At 42.0% G+C, this 21,173-nt stretch overlaps 1 protein-coding gene across 1 annotated transcript in view; it reads left to right on the top strand.

The window, feature by feature from the left end:
- The first annotated feature begins 9,092 nt into the window (after positions 1–9,092).
- Positions 9,093–21,173, top strand: part of LOC141467501 (ovostatin-like) — a 26,004-nt gene continuing 13,923 nt past the window's right edge. The window contains 15 exon segments of the mRNA XM_074152117.1: positions 9,093–9,214; positions 9,674–9,857; positions 10,203–10,359; positions 11,824–11,876; positions 12,806–12,826; positions 13,878–14,046; positions 14,611–14,695; positions 15,508–15,619; positions 16,004–16,118; positions 16,334–16,443; positions 18,180–18,338; positions 18,692–18,919; positions 19,428–19,485; positions 20,007–20,161; positions 20,163–20,270. Coding sequence (XP_074008218.1) covers positions 9,093–9,214; positions 9,674–9,857; positions 10,203–10,359; positions 11,824–11,876; positions 12,806–12,826; positions 13,878–14,046; positions 14,611–14,695; positions 15,508–15,619; positions 16,004–16,118; positions 16,334–16,443; positions 18,180–18,338; positions 18,692–18,919; positions 19,428–19,485; positions 20,007–20,161; positions 20,163–20,270 — 1,836 coding nt within the window.

The raw sequence follows: 21,173 nt of genomic DNA, 5'->3' as shown, positions 1-21,173 counted from the left end.
TTTTTTCCAGGAATATAAAATCCTGCCGGTGTCAGTGAAGGGGTCACAAAATAGCTTAAAGAACTGTAAGCTTGTTGGTATATACTGCAAGAAAAAAGAATGAGTGAAAGCCAGAGCAAAGGGGAGGCAGAAGCATCAAGAAGCCAGCAAAGTGTTATGTTGAGGCTGAGGCCTTGCATGCTGGAGCTGTAAAGAGAGCACACATGGGGGATGCCTAGCTGCTCCTGCATTTTATTTTTGTCAGATAAAGCAGGAAGATTCACCGTGACTTTACTGTTTTGTCCTTGCTATATCTTTAATGCAGCATCGCCAGAGCCTTCTAGAGTCAGAGCAGTTCCTGGGGTGCAGCCACCCACGCAGCCAGAGTCTAAATCACATAGACTCTGTCGGTTCAGCACAGCTTCAGGGAGCTGCCTCTCATGGGCTCCAGTATTGCTGTGCCCATCCATTTCTAGAATCTGCATCCTACCAAAGCCAGTGTGACTCTTCCTTCCCACCTCCCTGGGTTTTGGCAGGATTTGGAGTCTGTTGAGCCCCTACACGGGACTGGGAGCACTGTCTCTGTTGTCACAGCCAAACGTGCCCTCAAGTTTTGTTCCCAACTGACAGGCTCTGTCTTAAAAAGAAGTCAGCTGAGTCATATTTTCTTACTTTGCCTGCTATCGTTAGAAAGATGCTCGAGAACCTTAAAACTACCATGACTCAGTCTTCCCTTTAACTTTCACTGAAATGGTCACCCATCTGCTTTCACTTTTTCCAGCCGTTCCTATGGGATCCATCTGCTGCAGTCCATGGGAACGTGACAGGAGAGACTCTGGAGGCCTTCCTCACAGGTGTGAACAGCGAGGACTCTGCCACTGCTTCATGTAATAGCAAAGTGCTTGTGCTTCCCTCAGCCTGGCAGCCAGGGGTGACATTAGACATGGATGTGATGCTCCAGTCACTCCCGCATCTCCACCCAGTGCTCTCCAGTAAACAGTTTTGCCTAGCACTGGTCGTTTATGATGCAGTAGCCTTAAAAAACAATTAGTTCTTTAAAAGGGACTTTCTCCGACTCCCTGTTTACCTGAGGACAGCTGTTTGCCCTGAGCCAACTCAGAAGCCTCAACTGTTTAGAAAGATAACAGAAGATAACAAGAATGATTGCTCTTCATCAAGGACACATCCTCCAGCTTGTTCTGTACAGTGCTTAGTAGTTGAAATATATTATAGATATATGCAGATAATATATATGCAGAATATATTATCACTGGAGATGAAGCAGAAATAGCCTTTATGTGTGGGGAATGAATCCAAAAAACTTTTCAGGCATAAGGTCAAGGGTTGAAGGCACAAACAGGCTCTCCCTGGGAGGCATCCTTAAAGTAGCGCAATTAATATACCGAGTAACACAAGAGTATTGTTATGCTGCCAAGTAGATAATAATACCAGATAAAGGGAGAGAAAGCTGCAGGCTCTGAATAGCATTTGCATGTCTCCCATAATGTGTCTGGAACAACTTCAATTTCTGGTATGTCATGGTGGAAAGAAATAGCCTTTGCAGCAGCAACAAAAAAATGGATTTAGAAGCTAGATGTTAGTCAATGGCAAAAAGCTCAAAGTGATGCCCTTGTACTTACAAATTGACTGCAGCCTCCAACATTTGGTGTTATCAAACAGTTGTGAGAGACTCCTACATCCTTGCTCTTTTTCACATTTGAGCCCCAGCAATATCATGCCTACACACAAGACAGACTTGAAAGAAATGAGAAGAAATAGCACCTGCTCTTAAAGATGTAAGTCTCATTTCTTAGATTGATCTTCTATGAACTCTTGGTTCTGAAACATGATTTTACAACCTTGAAGTGACTACAACAAGATCCATGCTTCCCTTCCCAGAGCAGCTGGAACAGGCATACGGCATTTCCCCCAAAAATATGCCCGAGAAATGAAGTGGAAAGCCTGGCAAAGTGGTATTTCATTTGGCCCAGGCCCACACCACAAAGCTGCATTCGTGTAACCACATCCAAAGAAGTGTATAAAGACATTAGTTCACCACAGTTCCCTTCTCACAGGCAGTCCAACCTGCTGTCGAGAGAGATGATTCAGGTCCGTTATGTCCTGAGGGTCGGAAGGCTCTACAGAGGGACCTGGACAGGTTGGATCAATGGGACAAGGCCAATGGGATGAGGTTCAATAAGGCCAAGTGCCGGGTCCTGCATTTCGGTCACAACAACCCCAGCCAACACTACAGGCTTGGGGAAGAGTGGCTGGAAAGCTGCCCAGCAGAAAAGGACCTGGGGGTGTTGGTGGACAGCCGGCTTAACATGAGCCAGCTGTGTGCCCAGGTGGCCAAGAAGGCCAATGGCATCCTGGCTTGTATCAGGAATAGCGTGGCCAGCAGGAGTAGGGCAGTGATGGTGCCTCTGTACTGGGCACTGGTGAGGCCTCACCTCGAGGGCTGTGTTCAGTTCTGGGCCCCTCACTCCAGGAAGGACATTGAGCTGCTGGAGCGTGTCCAGAGGAAAGCCACCAAGCTGGTGAGGGGTCTGGAGAACAAGTCATATGAGGAGAGGCTGAGGGAACTGGGCATGTTTAGTTTGGAGAAGAGGAGGCTGAGGGGAGACCTCAGTGTCCTCTACAACTCCCTGAAAGGAGGGTGTAGAGAGGTGGGTGTTGGCCTCTTCTCCCAAGGGAATAATGACAGGACCAGAGGAAATGGTCTGAAGTTGGGGCAGGGGAGGTTTAGATTAGATATTAGGAAGAATTACTTTACTGAGAGAGTGGTCAGGCACTGGAACAGCCTGCCCAGGGAGGTGGTGGAGTCACCATCCCTGGAGGTATTTAAGAAGCGTGTAGACATGGCACTTCAGGGCATGCTCTAGTGCCCGAGATTGTTGGTTTGTGTCTGTTGGTGGGTGGGGTGGGGTGTGGTGGGGTTTTTTTGTTGTTTTGTTTTGGTTTTGTGTTTTGTTTGTTTGTTTTGTCTTGGTTTGGTTTGGGTTTTTTTGTTGGTTGGACTCAATGATCTCAAAGGTCCCTTCCAACCATGAAGATTCTGTGATTCTATGTCAACAGTGGCTGCAACTCCACGAAAGACTTTAAGGGTACAATTGTGTCAGTAAAGCCCTTGTAGGCTCTGTAAGCTGATGGCTGAGATCCCAAGGGGAACCAAAGCTCCTGGATGACCCTTCTCAAATCACTCCAGAGAAGATGGGCGATCAGCCAGGGAAGACTACTCCACTGTAAACTAGTGGAGAGAAGGAGAGGAAAGTAAGAGGGACTAACAGAGCCTCGAACACTTATAAATCTGGTGTTACAATGCATTTGTGAGGCATTTCCGAAGAATGAAATTAAAAAGCAGACTTACCATAAAGCAGAGAAAAACCATTGCAATATGAAAGCCTCAGACAGTTACTTCTTTCTACATGTGACTGGCACAAGTTATCACCCAAACTTAAAGCAAATGCTTCTGCCTTCAGCGTGGAGAAGTTACAGCTCAGAACAGAGAAGAGTTGTGAGTAGCTGTGAAATAGAAACAAAGGGTTAGGGTTTTCCTCAGAGGCTGAAAAGTCAGAGGATGGGTTTGGCAGTCTTCAGCATGCTAGAGATGGCTATTTTAGCCTCAAGTACCTTTCTGGTAGCCAGGAGGGCAAATACATGGCAACATCATGTGCAGCTTGTGTCAGCTTTTGGTAGACAAGATGGTATCTCAGTATCAGCCACGAGCTGATTGCTGGCATGGGAGGTTTAGGGAGGGAGCATGCAGCCAGCCTAGTTGTCCCACCAGAGGAGAGGGCTTAGCTAGCTATATTTTTGGAATTACATGTCAAATGTTCTCCTCTTGATACCTCTTGTTAAGTATTTTCTTTTCTCCCTCTAATAAAAACTTTCTTTACATTTGCAAGTACAAAGAATTAACTTACTAGATACCAGAGATTTTTTGTGAGGCTTATTCAGATGTTTTATTAGTGACCTCTTTACGTCTGAACTCAACCCTTGCTGCTGTCTGTCAAGACCACAAAGAAAGGAGTGTTGAATAACACTTGGTCCTGTCCATGCAAGGACACTGAAACTGCAAAGCACTCCCAAAAGAAGTGCAGACTAACTTCATAGCCTAACTGTACCACTGCATTTATAGCTTAGCCCAAACTCTGCCAGGTAAACTGTGTATAACTGGGAAAGATAATTTCATTAGTGTACACTAAAGAATTATAACTAGGAAAGATAATTTCATCAGTACCCACTTCCAGGCTTGTGCAGGTGCAGTGACACTAGTCAGATCCCAGCTTCACTCACCTCTCACCGGCACATCTGCCACCAAAACTGCACAGCAAAGACAGTCTTAATATCCTAGCTCAGACACAGCTATTCCTGCTCAGACCTCAGCCTCTTCACATAGGAGGACAAAGGTCCCAGTTTTGAAAATATGTTCTGGACAACCCACCCACACTCACATAAGTCACTGGTGCAACAGAATCCTTGCAACTGGCTGACCTTTGCATACCTTCATCTTTTACACCATTGCCTTCTCTAGGAGTGAAGCCATCATAGACTGAAATACGTTGCAGAACCCCCTACTCTCCCCCATTTTGTTGAGAGAAATCACTGCAAGCTGTGACTATTCCTCTAGGGATATAGTTGTTTTCTTCAACGAGCTCACCATCCTGTTAGTTTGCAGGGCTTCTAGAGAACATTGGCAGGGCCCACATGTCTTAGAACAATGAAAGAAATCTTGCATGCTTGACTGGAGACCCTATTGACCAAGCAGGACTTTACCTGTAGTTAAGATGTTTCAGCATTGTTCCTCAGCCACCTGGGCCAAACCAAGCATTTCGACCTTTACTATGCCTAAACAAATCGTTACAATCTAATCTGCTTAAAGAAGGTTTTATAGGAAGCAGTCACAGTCAAAGTTGCAGATCACTTCGGTGCTTTCCAATTAATTTTCGTAGCTGTAATGACCAAGTTTCCTTGTCTTGATCCTTCTTTGAATGCAGCAATTAACACATTTACAAGAAAGGTGACAGCGTCTATACCACAAAGATATTGCTACAGGTCTTGCAGACGTACCCAACTTGGCTTCAGACTGCCCGTGGGGTGCTGCTAGGAAGACAATCATGGAACTCCTCAAATGGGCTTTGCCGGAGGTCCTGCCACTGCCTACTGCAGTTCTCAGCTGGCTAGCTCAAAGTTGCTCTGCTAGCCTGTGCAAACTCTCACAGAATTACCACTCTCCTCCATTATTCCAGTCAAGCACAAAGGATGGTTGGGTCACATCAATAAACTGCGAGAGTAAAGAGTACCGTAATGAAATTAAATGTGAGCTGCTACAAATACTGCAAAACCAGGAAAAAAAATGTGGAGCTCCAGAGACTACTGGAATTTTCCTACGGCCATTTTGTGACGCCCACAGGAGAGAAATAGGGCTCTTTGCAATAATAGTGAGTGAAATTTGAGGTGAGGTCATTCCTTTACACAGAAATCGCTGTGACCAGCTCTCTATGAAAAAAAAATAAATTGCATTTGAATAGTATTACTCTAGTTTATCTTAACAAGACAGATTTTATTTGTAAAGATAAGTTTTTACTGATAGAATATATCTAGTGCCTCAAATAAACCAAACCACAACCACAAAGGCACAATTTTTACAGTCTAACTCTGCCTGCAGCGGGGCAGTTTAAGTGGCAGAAAGCTACCTATACTCAGCTGGTGGATTGTTTCTTGACAAAGTTAACTAAATCAACCAGCTTATTCTACGATTGCCAAGGCTCCCTCTTATTGCTTTCCATCTGCAGACACACAGATCTAGCCAAGTGAGGTGCTATTATTAAACGTGGCTAGCTGAGGTCTGAAGTTATGGGTCAGGTGACACTCAAAGCTGACTGGCAAACAACTCATTTTGAGTCAAGAATGTGAGATAATCCATCTGTATACAGATATTTCTCCAGCATTACTTCATGGTTCCTCATACATGCCCAGAAAGATCAACAAGTTCTTCTAAAATCTCCAGCAAAGGAATCATGGTATTGTTACAACACACAGCAGCCTTGAGACCTATCTCCAAAAAATCTCAGTGACAGAGGACTAAGGAGAGAATCTTGCATGCCTTCTATGTAAGCATGTGTGGGGAGGAGGTTTAGGTTAACTGGGGCGCCAGCCATCTGAATTAATTCTTCCATGAGGAAAGAACAGAACCCCGAAGGCAGCCTCTTGACCTGGTGATGAAGTAGCATCTCTAATTTCCCTATAGAGCAATCTCCACAAGCTTCTTGCACATAAACAGATGAGTTAAATGAAATGGATAGAACTTCAAGAGCAAGGAGATGCAGTCAGAAAAACAAACAAACAAACAAGCAAAAAACCAGAAAAACTGAAAATCGATAGTTTTGTAAATACCTGTCCCGAAAACAACCCTTTTGTTGTATCAAGGGGAATGTTGTTTGATTTTCCTGTGAAAGACAAATGATTATATGTTATAGCCAAGAAGATGGGATGACCTCTAGTTTCCTTTATTGTGATAAGGTGTAGTGACTTTCTTTCATCCAGGCTATTTGTTTGATTGCAAACATATTAGTCCAATAATCTTGCAGTTCCAGATAGTTGCATTTCTTGTTTGCTTATCTCATTACTAGACACACCTTCTCCATTCTGGTTCCTGGAGAGTTTAAACTAGTGCGGTGAGTTATTTGGATATAGGACACATGGATCTTTTCCGTCCTGCGTTTAGTTACCATTCAGAAGGTATATATGGGCAGAACACATTGTGAGTAATGCCAGTTCTTGGAGATACAAGCGTGGACTTTCTAATTGATGCCACAATCCAATCCCTATTTGGGCCTAAAAACCTTCTCGTTATAACAGTAAGTTATACACAACTACCCTCCTCTATCTACACAACCTTTGGATGTCACCTAACCCACTTGATCTTTTGATTAAATTTTCAAAAGTAGCCACAGAATACTTCTTGCTGCATAAGTATGTTGACTGTGATGATTATCACACTGGCTTGTTTGGGATGAATATTTTTTATGTTGCAATAAATTCATAACTACCTGAGAAATCCAGGAAGAGCAAGAACATGCAATACTGGTCATCTGCTTTTTTTACCACGTCAACTCAAGTTCAAACCTTAGTCAGTGAATTTCTGTTCTTGACAGCTCCTGGTGTGGGTATCCTGTTGCAGAGGAAATCAAGCATGATCTCAAGTGAAGCTCCTGAACTGCAGAAGCTGGTAGAGATCCTCTTAAATAGAAATGAGAGAGAGCTGGGCTTTCAGAGCAGAACGTCAGAGAGTGAGCTAAGCAACCAAAGCAAGCCACAGAGAGACCTCTGGGGGACCACCTGTTGCTGCTGCCCTGTTCCAGTTTCATATGGTTTGATACCTCTGTGAAAATGTGAAGATGTAAGCGAAGAAAGTTTCATAGCTGCCCTATGTGGCAGGTGTTACCATTCCCTGCATCACACACTAACAAGAAACAAGAAGAGACAGTCACACAACGTATCAGGAGATTAGTGAAAAACATGTTCCCATGCTGCCTTTCAAGCCATATCTCTCTGGCTTCAGGTCTACAAAATTTAACCATGCTGATAACATACAGTGCTGGGTTGACCCCAACCACCAACCGAGCACCCACCCTACCTTTCGCTCACTGCCCTTTCCTGAGGATGGAGGGATAGAAGGGGAAGGCAAAAAGACGGGTGGATTGAGATAAAGACAGCAAAATAAAGATAGAAAAAGGTGCACGTGAAAGAGAAGCAAAAGGAGAAATTTAGTTCGCTACTTCCCATTGGCAGTCAGATGTCCAGCCACTTACTGAGAAGTAGGGCCTCAGTATGCACAGTGGTTGCTTCGGAAGATAAATGCCGTAACCACAAATGTCACCCCTCCTCTTCCTTTCCCCCACCTTTTATTGCTGAGCGTGATGTCATACGGTATGGAATATCCCTTTGGCCAGTTTGGGTCAGCTGTCCCAGCTGTGTCCCCTCCCAATCTCTTGCCCACCCCCAGCCTACGGGCTTTTGGATGGGAGGTGAGAGAGAGAGAAAGCCTCGACATGGAGCAAGCGCTCTTCAGCAATAGACAAAACACTGGTGAGTTGCGAACACTGTTCTGGCCACAGATGCAAAGCACAGCACCATACAGGCTACTATGAAGAAAGCTGACTTCATAATTTCATCCCAGCCAGACCCAGTACCAATATGAATGGGAAAAAAAAAAAAGAATTACAGATTACAGTTATCAAACAACTGATTTCCAGCATTGCTTTTCTTGTGGGGAGCAGCACACAGAGTGTTTTATTTTCTCTTGAGAGCACAAGGGAACAAAAGGAGGAGGTAATCCTTTTTTATCCTAAAACAAGGTCGTAGGATGAAAGCAGATCTTTTTTTCTCCTTAAAAAAAAAAAAAAAAATAGCTTCCAGACAAGTGTGAAAACTAGAAACCTGGGGCACTAACAAATTTACATGGACCTGTTTTCTGGCTAATTTCAAGATGAAATGAGTCAAACTTCAGCACTGTAAAGTGCTTAATGGCTACGGTAGAAATAATTAAGACCTTTTAGATCTCTTTCTGTTTCTAGCTTCTCTATTATTCCATTTTGTCAATATTCGAAATATCTGTGAAGCACGGGAAAAGAGATGGCAATACATTATTTTAACCAGAATCAGGTGTCAAAGTATATAAAGTTAGTCTACTTCATCCAGAGTGTCAATCCAGATGGTAAATTCCAACAATGATGGGGAAAACCCTCAAATGTTAATCTGGTTTGACAGGCTTGTTCTCGTTTAGGTCATTTTGTGCTTTCCTGTGCTGTTTCAAGCGCCAGTGTAAAAAGCAAAGCCTCCAAAACAAGACCACTAAAGACATTTTGCGCAGACATTCAGAGAACTGCAGTGAAGTGTTACGGTCTGAAGACAGTGGGTTGGTTTAGGTTGCAGTAGGGTTAGGGGAGGTTCTTGCAAGCAGTAGGATAGACTGGGATCTCCACCCCTTGCTGCAATTATAAAGGCACTAACATCTAAGGAAGGAGCCAGGGAGGAGTTGAAGGGCCAACTCCTTTCCTCTGGAGGGCTGGGTGAGGAATGTTGCAGAGCCGTTAAACTAGTAGGAAATGAATTGTTTCTCAGGAAGAGAGCTTATCTCTTCATTCTGTCTCCCAGTGAGAAAAATGTGCCTGAAGTTTCTTTTGGCTATTCTTCTCCTGCATGTAACAGCTGCCAAGGAACCTGAGCCGTAAGAACTACCATATTATTACTAATAGTGTTCATGATAAGGCTTTGAAGACAGTGCTAATTAGGACCACTAAATTGACTTTAAATATTAAATACTGCCATGCCTCATCTTTTATATCTGGAGAGCTAAGTTAAACTGGAATGTGGATGACAAGTGAAGGGTTCTCATTTAATATGAAGCAGACCTTCTGTCTATTGCAGAACTTCCATAGCAGTTGACATTTGTGTTCAGAAAAGACAAGAACCGTAGTAATAGCAGTGTTCTTTGCTAAAAGCAGGTGGGTCCAGGACGCAGAGAAAGGAAAAAAGGGCAAGAGTTAGGGGTGCTGGCAAAGTGTCCTGTATTTAATCTAAACTAATCAGTGAGTACTGAAGAATAATGTTTTGTGTGTGTTTCATCCTCTTGAGGCTGTTTCTCCTTTTTCTATGTTGTGATCACTTTGATGTTTGGATCCCACAGGCAGTATGTCCTGATGGTGCCTGCAGTCCTTCAAACTGACTCTCCAGGTCAGGTTTGCCTGCAGTTCCTTAACCTCAACGAGACAATATACGTCAGAGTCATCCTTGAATATGGTGCGGTTAACACCACTATTTTTGAGAAAACCATGTCAGCAAGCAACGGTCTACAGTGCTTCAACTTCACGGTAAATTAATTTTAATTTATGTCCCAATGGAAAAGAAAAGTAAAGAGGAACAAGAAAATTAGAGCAGAGAGCACAGGAGAGGAACGAGAAACAGAAGAAATAAGACATGTTGAAGGAAAAAGGAAGTAGAGGAGAGATATATCAGACAAGGAGGCATTTTTAATAGATATAAGAAATTAGAAAGATCCAAGAAAGGTGATGGAAGGTGATGAAGGTGGTGGAAGAGAGACAAGTGTCTCTTCATATGTGATGAGGCCACATGTATAGCTCATGTATGTTCAACAGGTTCTGGAGCAAACAACTTCAAGACGAGCAACCTCCCCTTATTTTTCTGTTTCCTCACAGATTCCTCCTGTCAATTCTGCCCCATTGGCTTTCATTTCATTCTCTGCCAAGGGCACCACAGTCAGCCTAGAAGAGCGGCGGTCGGTGATGATCTGGAACACGGAAAGCATTGTCTTCGTGCAGACAGACAAACCCATCTACAAACCAGGACAGAGTGGTGAATATCTATTTAGTTTATAACATGTCCCTTAGGAAACAATTTGTTCTTCTGAGTGCCGGGTATTTTTCAGACTAAGCTACAGTCTAGCCAGTTTCTTCAGAGTTTCTGTTAAAACCATTACAAATATTTGTGGTGGAGCTCAGAGAATCATCTTCAGGATGGCAGGAGTCTGCCATCCCATGGTTTCTATTATTTTCTTTGTCCCTTCCTCCCAGATGACAGAAGAGGGGACCTTTCACTGCTGCTGTTGCATTACTGGTGACAGGTCAAGACAGTGGAAGGACGGTGATTAGATCACTGCTCAAGTGCCTGGCATAAAACAATGCTCCCACAGTCTTCTGTCTGTGATGCTGGTCAGCACCAATGACAATCTAAAGACCAAGAGTGAAATCCATTATTTTAAAATTAATTGTAATTTTTTAAAGACAAAATCATGCTATTTACCTTCTCGATTCTGGTGGTTTTGGACTGCATATTTTTTCCCTGCACTTATGCTCTTCCCCTATCCATACTTCTCACCTGGCCGTCAAACAGAGCTCCATGTATGCAAAGAACCATTTATCTAGATCCATTCCTCAATTCACTTCTAGGCTTTAAGGCTTCTAGCACACAGGTAGAACACTGTATGAAACGCTACGAGAATACTTCTTTCCAGAGGTCATCCAAATAATATACCTGTTAGACTGGATCAGCTATACTTTAATTAGCAATGAGTTCTATCTACATAGATAAATAGCATGAAGGAAAGCTTACCAATCAGAATTTGGTGCCACCAAGCTGTCCACCAAACATGGCTTGATTATTTGTCAAATGGCTTGGTTTTGAAGTGGGGGAAGCAGTATACTAAATTAAATTATGAAAAGGTAATGCTTTGTAAGGATGCTTTTGAAACATGATGTTTTTCCTTGTGCAGTAATTCATTGTTCTTCTTTCAGTTTTTCCCTTGTAAAAATTAAAAAAAAAAAAAAGAAGGAAAGAAAGTATGGCAAAAACCTCTACAAGATGAGAACAGACGGAACTAAGAGGAATTACACTGCATTAGGGAAAACTGACACTTAACCTAGTTCCAGTAATATTTGGAACTTTCCTATGTTCAAAGCAACAAACCCTGCTCTAGAGATCAGGAAATGAAGAGGAACAAGCTTGCCTAAATCATGTAGACAGCCACTGAAATAGTTATGGCTGTCACCTGAGACTGCCTGACCTGCACAGCAGTTCTCATTCATTCGGTCGTCCCCTTTCTCTGAGGTTAAGCAAACTCTCATGACAGAGTGTGAGAACCCCCCTCAGCAAACTCTGTGCACAATTCTTTTACCTTCAGATGCATTTAATTACCTGCATCCCGTGCAAGTGGGACTGTGAGAAGATCCAGTGAAACTAGGAGTACTAATGGATGCAAAACATCGTGCTCAGCCAAATAAACTACAGTTAATGCTAACAACCTCTTTCTTGTCTTTCCAGTGATGTTTCGTGTTGTTGCCCTGGATTTCAATTTTAAACCTGTTCAGGAGGTGGTGAGTGACCGTTAATATTCCCCTGTATTTAAAATTGCTGGCAGACAACCTCTTCTCAAATTTTAAATAGACAGTTGCCGTGGATAAAATGAGATATTGCAGAGACTAAACGCCAAAGAATTAACATGATTTCCTAAGTCCATGCTATAACCCACCCTTACATTAGACTCACAGGGAAGAATGCAAGTGTGCAGCAGGTTGGATTCCTGACACAATACATGCGGCTATTGCTGGGAAAGAGGCTCAAAACCCCTTCATTTAGTTGCTGCAGACGTTATTTTAGCTCTGACCGGAAAGCCCACGGTTCAGTCTCCTGCTGTTACTGTTCAACAATTGGTGCTTGCAAAAAATTGGTAAGTCATCCACCTGGTACTTTGCCCATTTTAGAAATGGGGAAATGAAAATGAAAGTTGTTACCACAATTGTTTGTCTCATCAGAAGCACCCTCTTCATTACCAGCAAGCTGTCTTCATGCTCATAGGACATAAGCCAAGAAATGGAAGGGTCTTTACTGACCTCCTCTCATGTGGTTGTAATGCAGAAAACAGCACAGTATCACACAAAAAAAAAAAAAAAAAAAAAAAAAAAAAAAGCTGGTGCTAATAAGCAGAGTAAGGATATAAGATCAAAGAAGTCCAAATCACAGTTTACAAGCACCTCTATACTCTATTTGCTCAGATGTTCTGGGACTGCACTAAATCCAGTATGATCAGAAACTGCCCCAAGATTCTCCTTTCAATCTCTTCCCTTTATGTAATCTTCTTATTGAAGTAAAACTGCTATTAAACTGATTAAAGTGAGAGATGAGGATATCTGATTATTGGCATTATACTGATTATTGGTTACACATTTCTCACAATCCTGGGGAAAATTAATTCTTGTTTGTTCAGCCACCTAACCTCTTCTCCCGCTGTTTTTTCCTCTTTCAGTACCCCTTGATTGCAATTCAGGTAAGATTTTTTTCTCTTTGTACTGTATTACACATCTAAAAATAAAATCTAAGGCATATGTGCTTACTCCAGTTTGCATGTGTCTACACATAGCCAAATCTTGCTCCTGTGTACTCTGGCAGAAGTTAACAGAAACTTAATAAAATCACAGGATGCTGTTTGAGCCTTACTAATGTGGAAAGCATACCTATATTCATTTCAGCAGTTAAAAGTTGTACTGTTCTTATGCCTGCCTTTGACTCCCCTCCACCTCCTCCAGTTTGCTCAACCTATTTTGGGGTATATCTTTTCATTACGCAAGTGCTGCTGAAAACTATGAACAAATATAAGCTGTGGTTACAACTACTAGCTACGTTAGCACTTCCATGGCATTTTGTAGTGATTTTTAAAATAGCAATCGCAGTCCATGTCTAGATAGCATTCTTGCAAGTTTTCATGTTATACCATGCAGTCAGGTGACTTTATTTTGTTTGCAGTGAAAGATACATATTTTGAGCTCTACGTGTGTTTTTTCTGCAGTCGGTGCTTTACAGAGTTCAAGGACGTGGTGTGAATGAGTCCTCTTTAGTCTAACTGGCATAACATATACTGAGAGGCAAATGACACATCAGTGAATGCAGAAGAAATGCTTCCTTCCTTCTTCTAGCAGCTGAAAAAAAGCTGGGATTGCTAAAGGCCAAGATCTGTATGGGATAAGCTTGGCAGAAGGGGAAGCATGAAGAAGATTTTCTGTCTATCCCCTCTTGACCTAAAAGTAGAGCAACACGTACTAAAGAGCAGGGAACAGCATTATTGTGCAGCTTCCCCTGGTGATTGAGACTAATAACTAGGCTGGCAGAGGATGCCTAAATCTGAGATCAACAGATGAGAATCTAGCAACGTTAATAATCAGAGTACAAAGGCATAATTTATCTCAATGCACATGCACTACACAACTTCACCAATAAGTTAAGGCAACTTGCCCTATTTTCTTTGTTTCTGGTTCTGTGTGCTAGTAGCAAAAGATTTCCAAAGCAAACAAACTATGAGTCCGTATTCTTTTTTTCTACAGGATCCCCGGGGCAACAGGATCTTTCAGTGGCAAAATGTGACATCAGAGATGAACATTATCCAGATTGAATTCCCACTAACTGAAGAGCCTATCCTGGGGAGCTACAAAATTATTGTAGCAAAGAAGTCGGGAGATAAAACAAATCACTCATTCCTTGTGGAGGAATATGGTAAATGCCACCCTTTGTTTTTATTCAGAGTGGAAAACTTTATTAGGGATGAGCCCCCTATCAATCAACCCTTTTGACTGCTAAAACTTCAAACAGCTTCCTGGCAAATGCAACTTCAATTAGTTGTCATTAAGAACTGTAGAAGAAAAAAAAAAAAAGAACAGTAAAAAGCCAAAGAAGATAAATTAACCATTTCGCACAGATTCAGCCAGAAAATAATTTGCATAACAAATCAATAAGTTGGTTGCAAATTTCACTGTGACAGACTAACCTTCTCCCAGCCACATCTACTAATTTTCTTGGCCAAAGCTCTGTAACGCATATAGACATCACAGGATTCACATCAGAAGCCCTGACATCTCTTTAAAACTTTGTAGAAATACTTTCATGAGCCTCTGCAGGTCAGGCCACTTCTCGACCATTTTGGCACCCCAGTTCCGAGATGCCATTCCACCTGTGACTAACACTGATGATATAGCCTCATTTCCTCTTTCGCTTCAGGAGGGCCTGCAAGTTTACAATGTGCCAGTGTTGTGGGTTTTTTTTTTCATTTTTTTGTCCTAGTGTTGCCAAAATTTGATGTCACAGTCACTGCACCAGAAAGCCTTACAGTCCTGGATTCAGAGTTCACGGTGAAAGTCTGTGGAGTGTAAGTACCAGGTGCAAATTGGTTAGGAAATATGCTGAAGAGCAAGAACTTCCCAAGAACTGGGGAAAGAGACAGGGCTTAGAGAAGAGACTAATATAAACAGGGCCTCAGAAGAGGTTGGTCAGGGTTAACTAGCTGGTTGGAGCTTTCATTTACTTGCGTGCTCATCTCATTTTATTGTATGAGTATTCTCTTCCAACTGGTGTTCAGTGGGTTGAATAAATCTTTTGAGAGGTTCCTGGCTAAAGTAGGATGTGACCACTCCCAACAACCCACTTTAGAGGGAGACGTTCATACAGAAGAGCATCATTAAATTCTATCAGGGGTTTTAGGGTTCCAGTTGTCTTTAAAGTCCCCTCCAACCTTCGTCCTTCAGAAGATCCTTGCTCACTCTAACACTAAAATCTTATAACTTAGAATCCAGAGTTGAAATCCTGATCCCCTTGCAGATATGAGTAGTTTTGCTTTGATTTCAGTGAGTCTAGAACTCCAGTCTAAGCTGAAGAGTGGAGACAACACTCATAATTTGTTTGGTAGCCATGCCTGTACATCATGCTTATAGAGGTAGTTATTTTTATGTTTAAGGTGTGGTTTTGGTTCACGGGCTTTGGGGTGAAATAGAACTCATTAATATTTCAACTTTTGAGTTGTCTTATCTTTTTGGAACAGCAGAAGAATTAGGAAAAAGCCTGTGAAACTACTGCATTCTCTGGCTTCCCAGCTCACTGCTTGTCCTGGGTCTATTCCTGTGTATGTTAGCTTAGGTCCATTTTTCAAGCATCAGCTCATGGATATGTTTCCTTTTCCCCTAGGTACACCTACGGCCAGCCTGTAGAAGGGAAAGTCCAGCTCAGTGCGTGCAGGGATTTTGATTCATATGGGAGGTGCAAGAAAAGCCCAGTTTGTCAATCATTTACCAAAGAGGTATGATACATAATTATTATTCCTCTTTGTGCTGGTCCTCTCTTGTCTTCTTGCTTCTCTCCCTTTGCTTATCACACTTTTCTTTCTCTCTTTGACGCCTCACTTCATTCTACTTATCTATTTGCTTAGATCACTAGCTAGGAACTTAAGGCACCTAATTTCTCTTCTTGGTTTCCTAGAGGCCTGAAGAAGGACTGACATGTTCCTTCTTCATGACTCAGTTTCCCATCTGAAAAGTGTAGACAGTGATGTCTCCATCAGTCCTGTATAAATCCTGTTAAAAGCAGTGGGAAAAGGCTCACTAAAGAAGGATCCCGTGTATTGCCAGCATCCTTTGAAAGCTGTGATCCTTGGTAATAGGATTTTGTTTTCTTCCCTTTCCAGCTGGATACAGAGGGTTGCCTCTCCCAGGTTTTCAGCTCCAACACCTTTGAGCTAAATCGCATTGGTTACATGAGGAATCTTGATGTGAAAGCCATTGTCACAGAGAAAGGAACAGGTAATCCCTTCTAGACAGTCAGAAACAGCAACAATGGTGTGGTCAAAAAGGAGAAAAGGAGATATTCAGCCTCTGCCTGCTAAGTACGAGGATGTCTTCCTGAGGAAGACACATTTTTATAAGCACAGTGACCATCTCCAGGCAAATGCTAAGTCTGAAATTCTGATGAAGGCATATGCAAGACAAAGTATATCGTTTCTTGACGCGTCTTACAGGCCTGCAACTTACAGCTACTCGGTCTATTTCCGTAACTCGGGTGATGAGCAGTATACAGTTTGAAAACATGGATCGCCACTACAAAAGAGGAATTCCTTACTTTGGACAGGTAAGCAAGGGCATAGAGAGCTTGTATTGAAGATAACTGACAGGCAATCGCATGACAACAGTGATGGCTACATCTGGGGGACTGTTTGGGGCAGACAGTGCTCACCCCAAGCTTATTTCTTTACATACGGTGTCCTATTGATAGTTCTGGATACTGAAGAGTATTAGTTTATTCTGAGTTTGATTCTGCCAGAAATACTTTGAATAAAAAAAATCCATTAACTAGCATTTTTCTTAGTTGCATTTTTAAGCCTGATATAAACCATTGCCTCTCCCTTTTGAATTGACCATCATATGTCAGCCAGAGATGAATAAAAACACTGGGGGATGAGGGAAGAAAGAGTGAAAGGAATCTAAGAAAAAAAAAAATCAAGGAAATAACAACAGTTTCCATCTCAAAAAGCTTTTTAATGATTTTATGTTTCGTGACAAATCCCACATAACTCTGCCAGTGGTTTAAAGGGTAGGGATAAAGCGCTCTCTTTCCTTCAGTTCAGCTTCTTCCAATGAGGAAAGAATAAGGGTACATCTTACCAGTAGAACTGAAAGAAGAAAAGAGATTGTATTTCACAGATTATTTCTTTTTCCCCTCTGGAAGATGTCTATAAAACTTCCTCACTTGGTCCTCACTCCCGCTCCATGCTTCAGATTGCTGTGCACCTCACCACCCCTCACTGGAGGTTGGGGGTCAGCAGACTTCCTGGGGTGATGTGCCACAGTAAATTCCTCAGACACACACATTCTCACACACAGTAGAGTTTAAACATGCTAAAGGATGAGTGGTAGGAGGCTGGGATGTCACATGTCAGAGATAAAGCTGCTGACGATGGCTTCAGGCAGCTTCTTCACTTTTGTGCAAAAAAAATCCCTTGAGGGTCATATTAGGGGAACTATTGTCTGGAAGCCACTGATATTCATACTTTCCCAAAGTGCAGCAGATCCCAGTCCCTGTCCTGGTGCCATCACATGTCATTCATGGTCATTCCCTGCACTATGAAACATCTGTTGCTGGCCATATGTTGTATGCCGTCACTTTAGTTGCCTTCAGTCCCACTGAAATCAACATCCACCTGAATACTTTCAGTCCCATATTATTATTTTTGTTTCAGAGGTCATTTTTCTCCATGTTGTTTCTGGACAGTGAGGATAGTCAATCTCTTTAGCTTGTATTTAATATATTATTACTTCTGCCATCATTTTCTGAAAAAAAAAAAAAAACTCAAAATGAATGCTCACTTAGAGAAACCTAGAATTTACCTAGTGGTGTCCATTATTTTTTATTTGTTTAACACATAAACAGCAGAGACAGTGGGGACAGAATCAGAAAAACATTCAAAACAAAGATCTGGAGAAAAGACCTTCAGACACTGAAAGCACCAGCAGCAGACTTTTGAGACTAAGAAAGCAAAAAAATGGAGGAAAGGAAGTATATCTTTACACTGGAAGTGTGTAGTTAGAGGGGACTGACCGGGACAGAGATGAGACATAGTAAGTTCTTGCTCCACAAAAGGACATTATCAATGATGTAGCAGATGCTGAGGAAGCTCCTGCTCCAAACCTCATAAGATAGTTGAGATAGCTGCCAGAAAGTGAAGAGAGACATTTCAGTTCTTAAGTATTGCTTTGAAGGGAGAAGAAAAAGCAATTCTGCTGTGTGGAAAGCAAAGGAGTGTAAAACATTAATATCTACATGCAGAAAGATAACATGCTGAACACGTCTCACATTCTCTTCTACAGATCAAGCTGGTAGACAAAGACAACTCTCCTATTTCCAATGAGGTTATTCAGCTATTTGTCAACAACAAGAACACAGACAACATCACCACTGATGATAAAGGCGTTGCAGAGTTTAGCATTGATACATCTGAGATGTTTGATCCTGAGATCAGTCTGAGAGTGAGTACAAAACAAAACTGAATATAGGCAGAGAGAGAGATAGCTGCTCTCAAACCGAACCCAAAAAAGATGGAATGAGGTTTGAATTCTGGTAGTAAAAAATGTGCTTCCTCTGGCTTATTTCACGTTCTAGAGCTCTCAAAATTACTATAAAAAAAGTGAGGAAAACACCTGAGTTGTTGCAATGCAATGGCTTGCTGCAAGGCTGCAAGACCATTGGGCTGCTTTTTCCTTACCAGTATGGCTTTAGATGCAATGGGTGAACTAATCATTCTGATGTCAGTATGTGATAATGATTTCCCTAGTGATACATGTTTGGTTTCCTTTTCTTCCCCACTCCCTCTCCTGATCAGGCAACATACAAAACCAGTGACCACTGCCACCCTGAAGGCTGGATAGAGCCTTCCTACCCTGATGCATCTCTCTCCATCCAACGTTTCTACTCCTGGACTAGCAGTTTTGTGAGAATTGAGCCCTTGTGGCAAGATCTGAAGTGTGGGCAGAAGAGGATGATCACTGTGCACTATGTCTTGAACACAGAAGGATACAAGAGCATCAACACCATGAACTTCTACTATGTGGTAAGTGTGGGGTTGTTGCATGGCTTGCTGAAAGGGCTTGACCGGGCAGCTATCTGTCAGTCCATCCACGGCAATTATGTCAATGAGTGCTCTTCCAGATTTTGGATTACCAGCCAGCACAATGGCCAACAACCCAAGGACAGAAACAGGAGGCTTGGCAAAACTACCCACTCAGGAAAAATTACCCCCATTTCCGGCCATGTTACTCTATTTCACAGTAAGGAACCACCTTCATAATGTCTTTGGCCAGGGTTCTTGTCCCTTCCCTCCAAGAAACTCTTTATAGTATTCTCTGCCTCCCCCTTCCTTTTCCTTCTGCTTCCTGACCAGTAACAAGGGCCCCAGCAGTGGTGGCAGCATCCAGCATGCCCGAAGGCTGACATTCAAGGATTTGAAGCCATCTCAATATACATGCCTTGATTGTTCTATTGATGCACATTGAATTTGATTGCCACTTTCTCCCTCCAAACTCTGCCGACACCTAAATGTATTGCTCTTCTCTGCACAGGGCATGGCAAAAGGCAAGATTGTCCTTACAGGGGAAATTAAAGTTAACATCCAAGCTGGTAAGTTAAGTTGCCAATCCATGTTTCTGCATTAAAAACAGTAAAACAAAACAAAACAAAAGAACCCCAACAAACAAATAGACAAAAACTTCCTGGATATATACAGCAGCTATTGGGAGGGCTGTATCTCTCTCCATCCATGTACATGTGCATGATACCACTAAGCACTCCCACTAAGATCACTATAAAGTCAGATTTAGTCCAGTGACTAGTTAATGTGATATGAGTCAAGAAGTAGTGTCCTGTAAAGATCTTCCCAAAGGATAACGTAGGGAATGCAGAATGTCTGGCTTAGGGGGCTATCTGAATTTGTCCATGTGTGCAAACCCTCAATAAATCTGATAGCATCTGGATCCAAACCCAGGCATGTCCCCTGCTGGCAAATCCAGGATTTTTCACTTTATCGTCTAAATATGGATTACTCCACTGACTGGTACAGCTTTATGCCAGTTGAGGATGGCTACTATTACAGCAGATCTTTGCACTTCTCTTCTTATTAGTTCCTTTCTCTCTTCTAACAGACCAAAATGGCACTTTCACCATCCCACTTGTGGTCAATGAGAAAATGGCTCCAGCCCTTCGGTTGCTGGTATATACCTTACACCCTGCGAAGGAGCTGGTGGCAGACAGTGTCCGATTCCCAGTTGAGAAGTGTTTCAAAAACAAGGTGAGAGGCACTAAGATACAGCAAGTCCTACCTGCTGTCAGATAAACACAAATTCTCTGTGCAGACATTCACAACAGATTTCCAGTTTTATTTCTTGTTTCCATCCACTTCTCTCAACGTTAGTCTCTTAATTCTCCTTTTTTCTCTTCAGCCTTACATCTCTCCTCTACCACCACCTCCTGGCCTTATAGTCAAATGATAAATCCTCTTTTAACATTAAAAATGACTTTTTAGGAAACCCATGCTACTGCTAGATGGTTCCTGCCTCTCTTGAACTTTATTAGTGTCTTATTTCGTTTAGATTGTCTGTTCTTTAGCATAGCAAACACACTTTAGCCTTATTCCACTTCACTATTTAATCTAATTTTTTACACTTTTTGTTGAAAAATGCAGTTTGGGTTTACCAGAACTAAATACATATAGAAAAGAAAGCAAAAATAGCAATCTGGCATTTAAGTTTTCCTTCCATGTTTTTTCCACTGCTACATTTTCATTTGTCATTTTGAAATCAGATTTCACCATTAAGATTTTTCTAATATTCAGTTCCTAATAGCTTAAAAACATGAAACATTAGGAGAAAACAAAACAAGTGAGATTAAGGAAGATGTTTCCAGTTATCTGATGTGGTCCTCCCCTCCCATTTTTTCCCTCTTACCTAACACAAATGTGAAATAGATTTTGCTCTGAGTTAGATTCAAAACAGAATCTGGTTTAAATATTTGCTAAGGCGGGCCATGGACCTAGTAAAAATCTGATTTGCTCACCGTAATGCTTATTACATGTAGTCTGTGTCATAATATGATTTCATTTGATAATAGCCCCAACAGAATCACACTTTATTTTAAATGACTTCATTTAAAATAGGCTTCATTTAAGCCTATCATAGGAGTCTAAATGTACTTATTGCCTAAGCCCCCATTATAGCAGAGGACTGGTCAACAGAGGCAGTGGAGACCAGACAGCCCTCTGCAGGGAGGAGACTTTAATATCAGGAGGTGCTTTAATATCAGAGCCTTCTATG

Source organism: Numenius arquata, chromosome 1 (genome assembly GCF_964106895.1).
Source record: "Numenius arquata chromosome 1, bNumArq3.hap1.1, whole genome shotgun sequence".
NCBI lineage: Eukaryota > Metazoa > Chordata > Aves > Charadriiformes > Scolopacidae > Numenius > Numenius arquata.
Note: the sequence above shows the minus strand (reverse complement) of the source record. Positions and strands in the feature narration are given on the sequence as shown.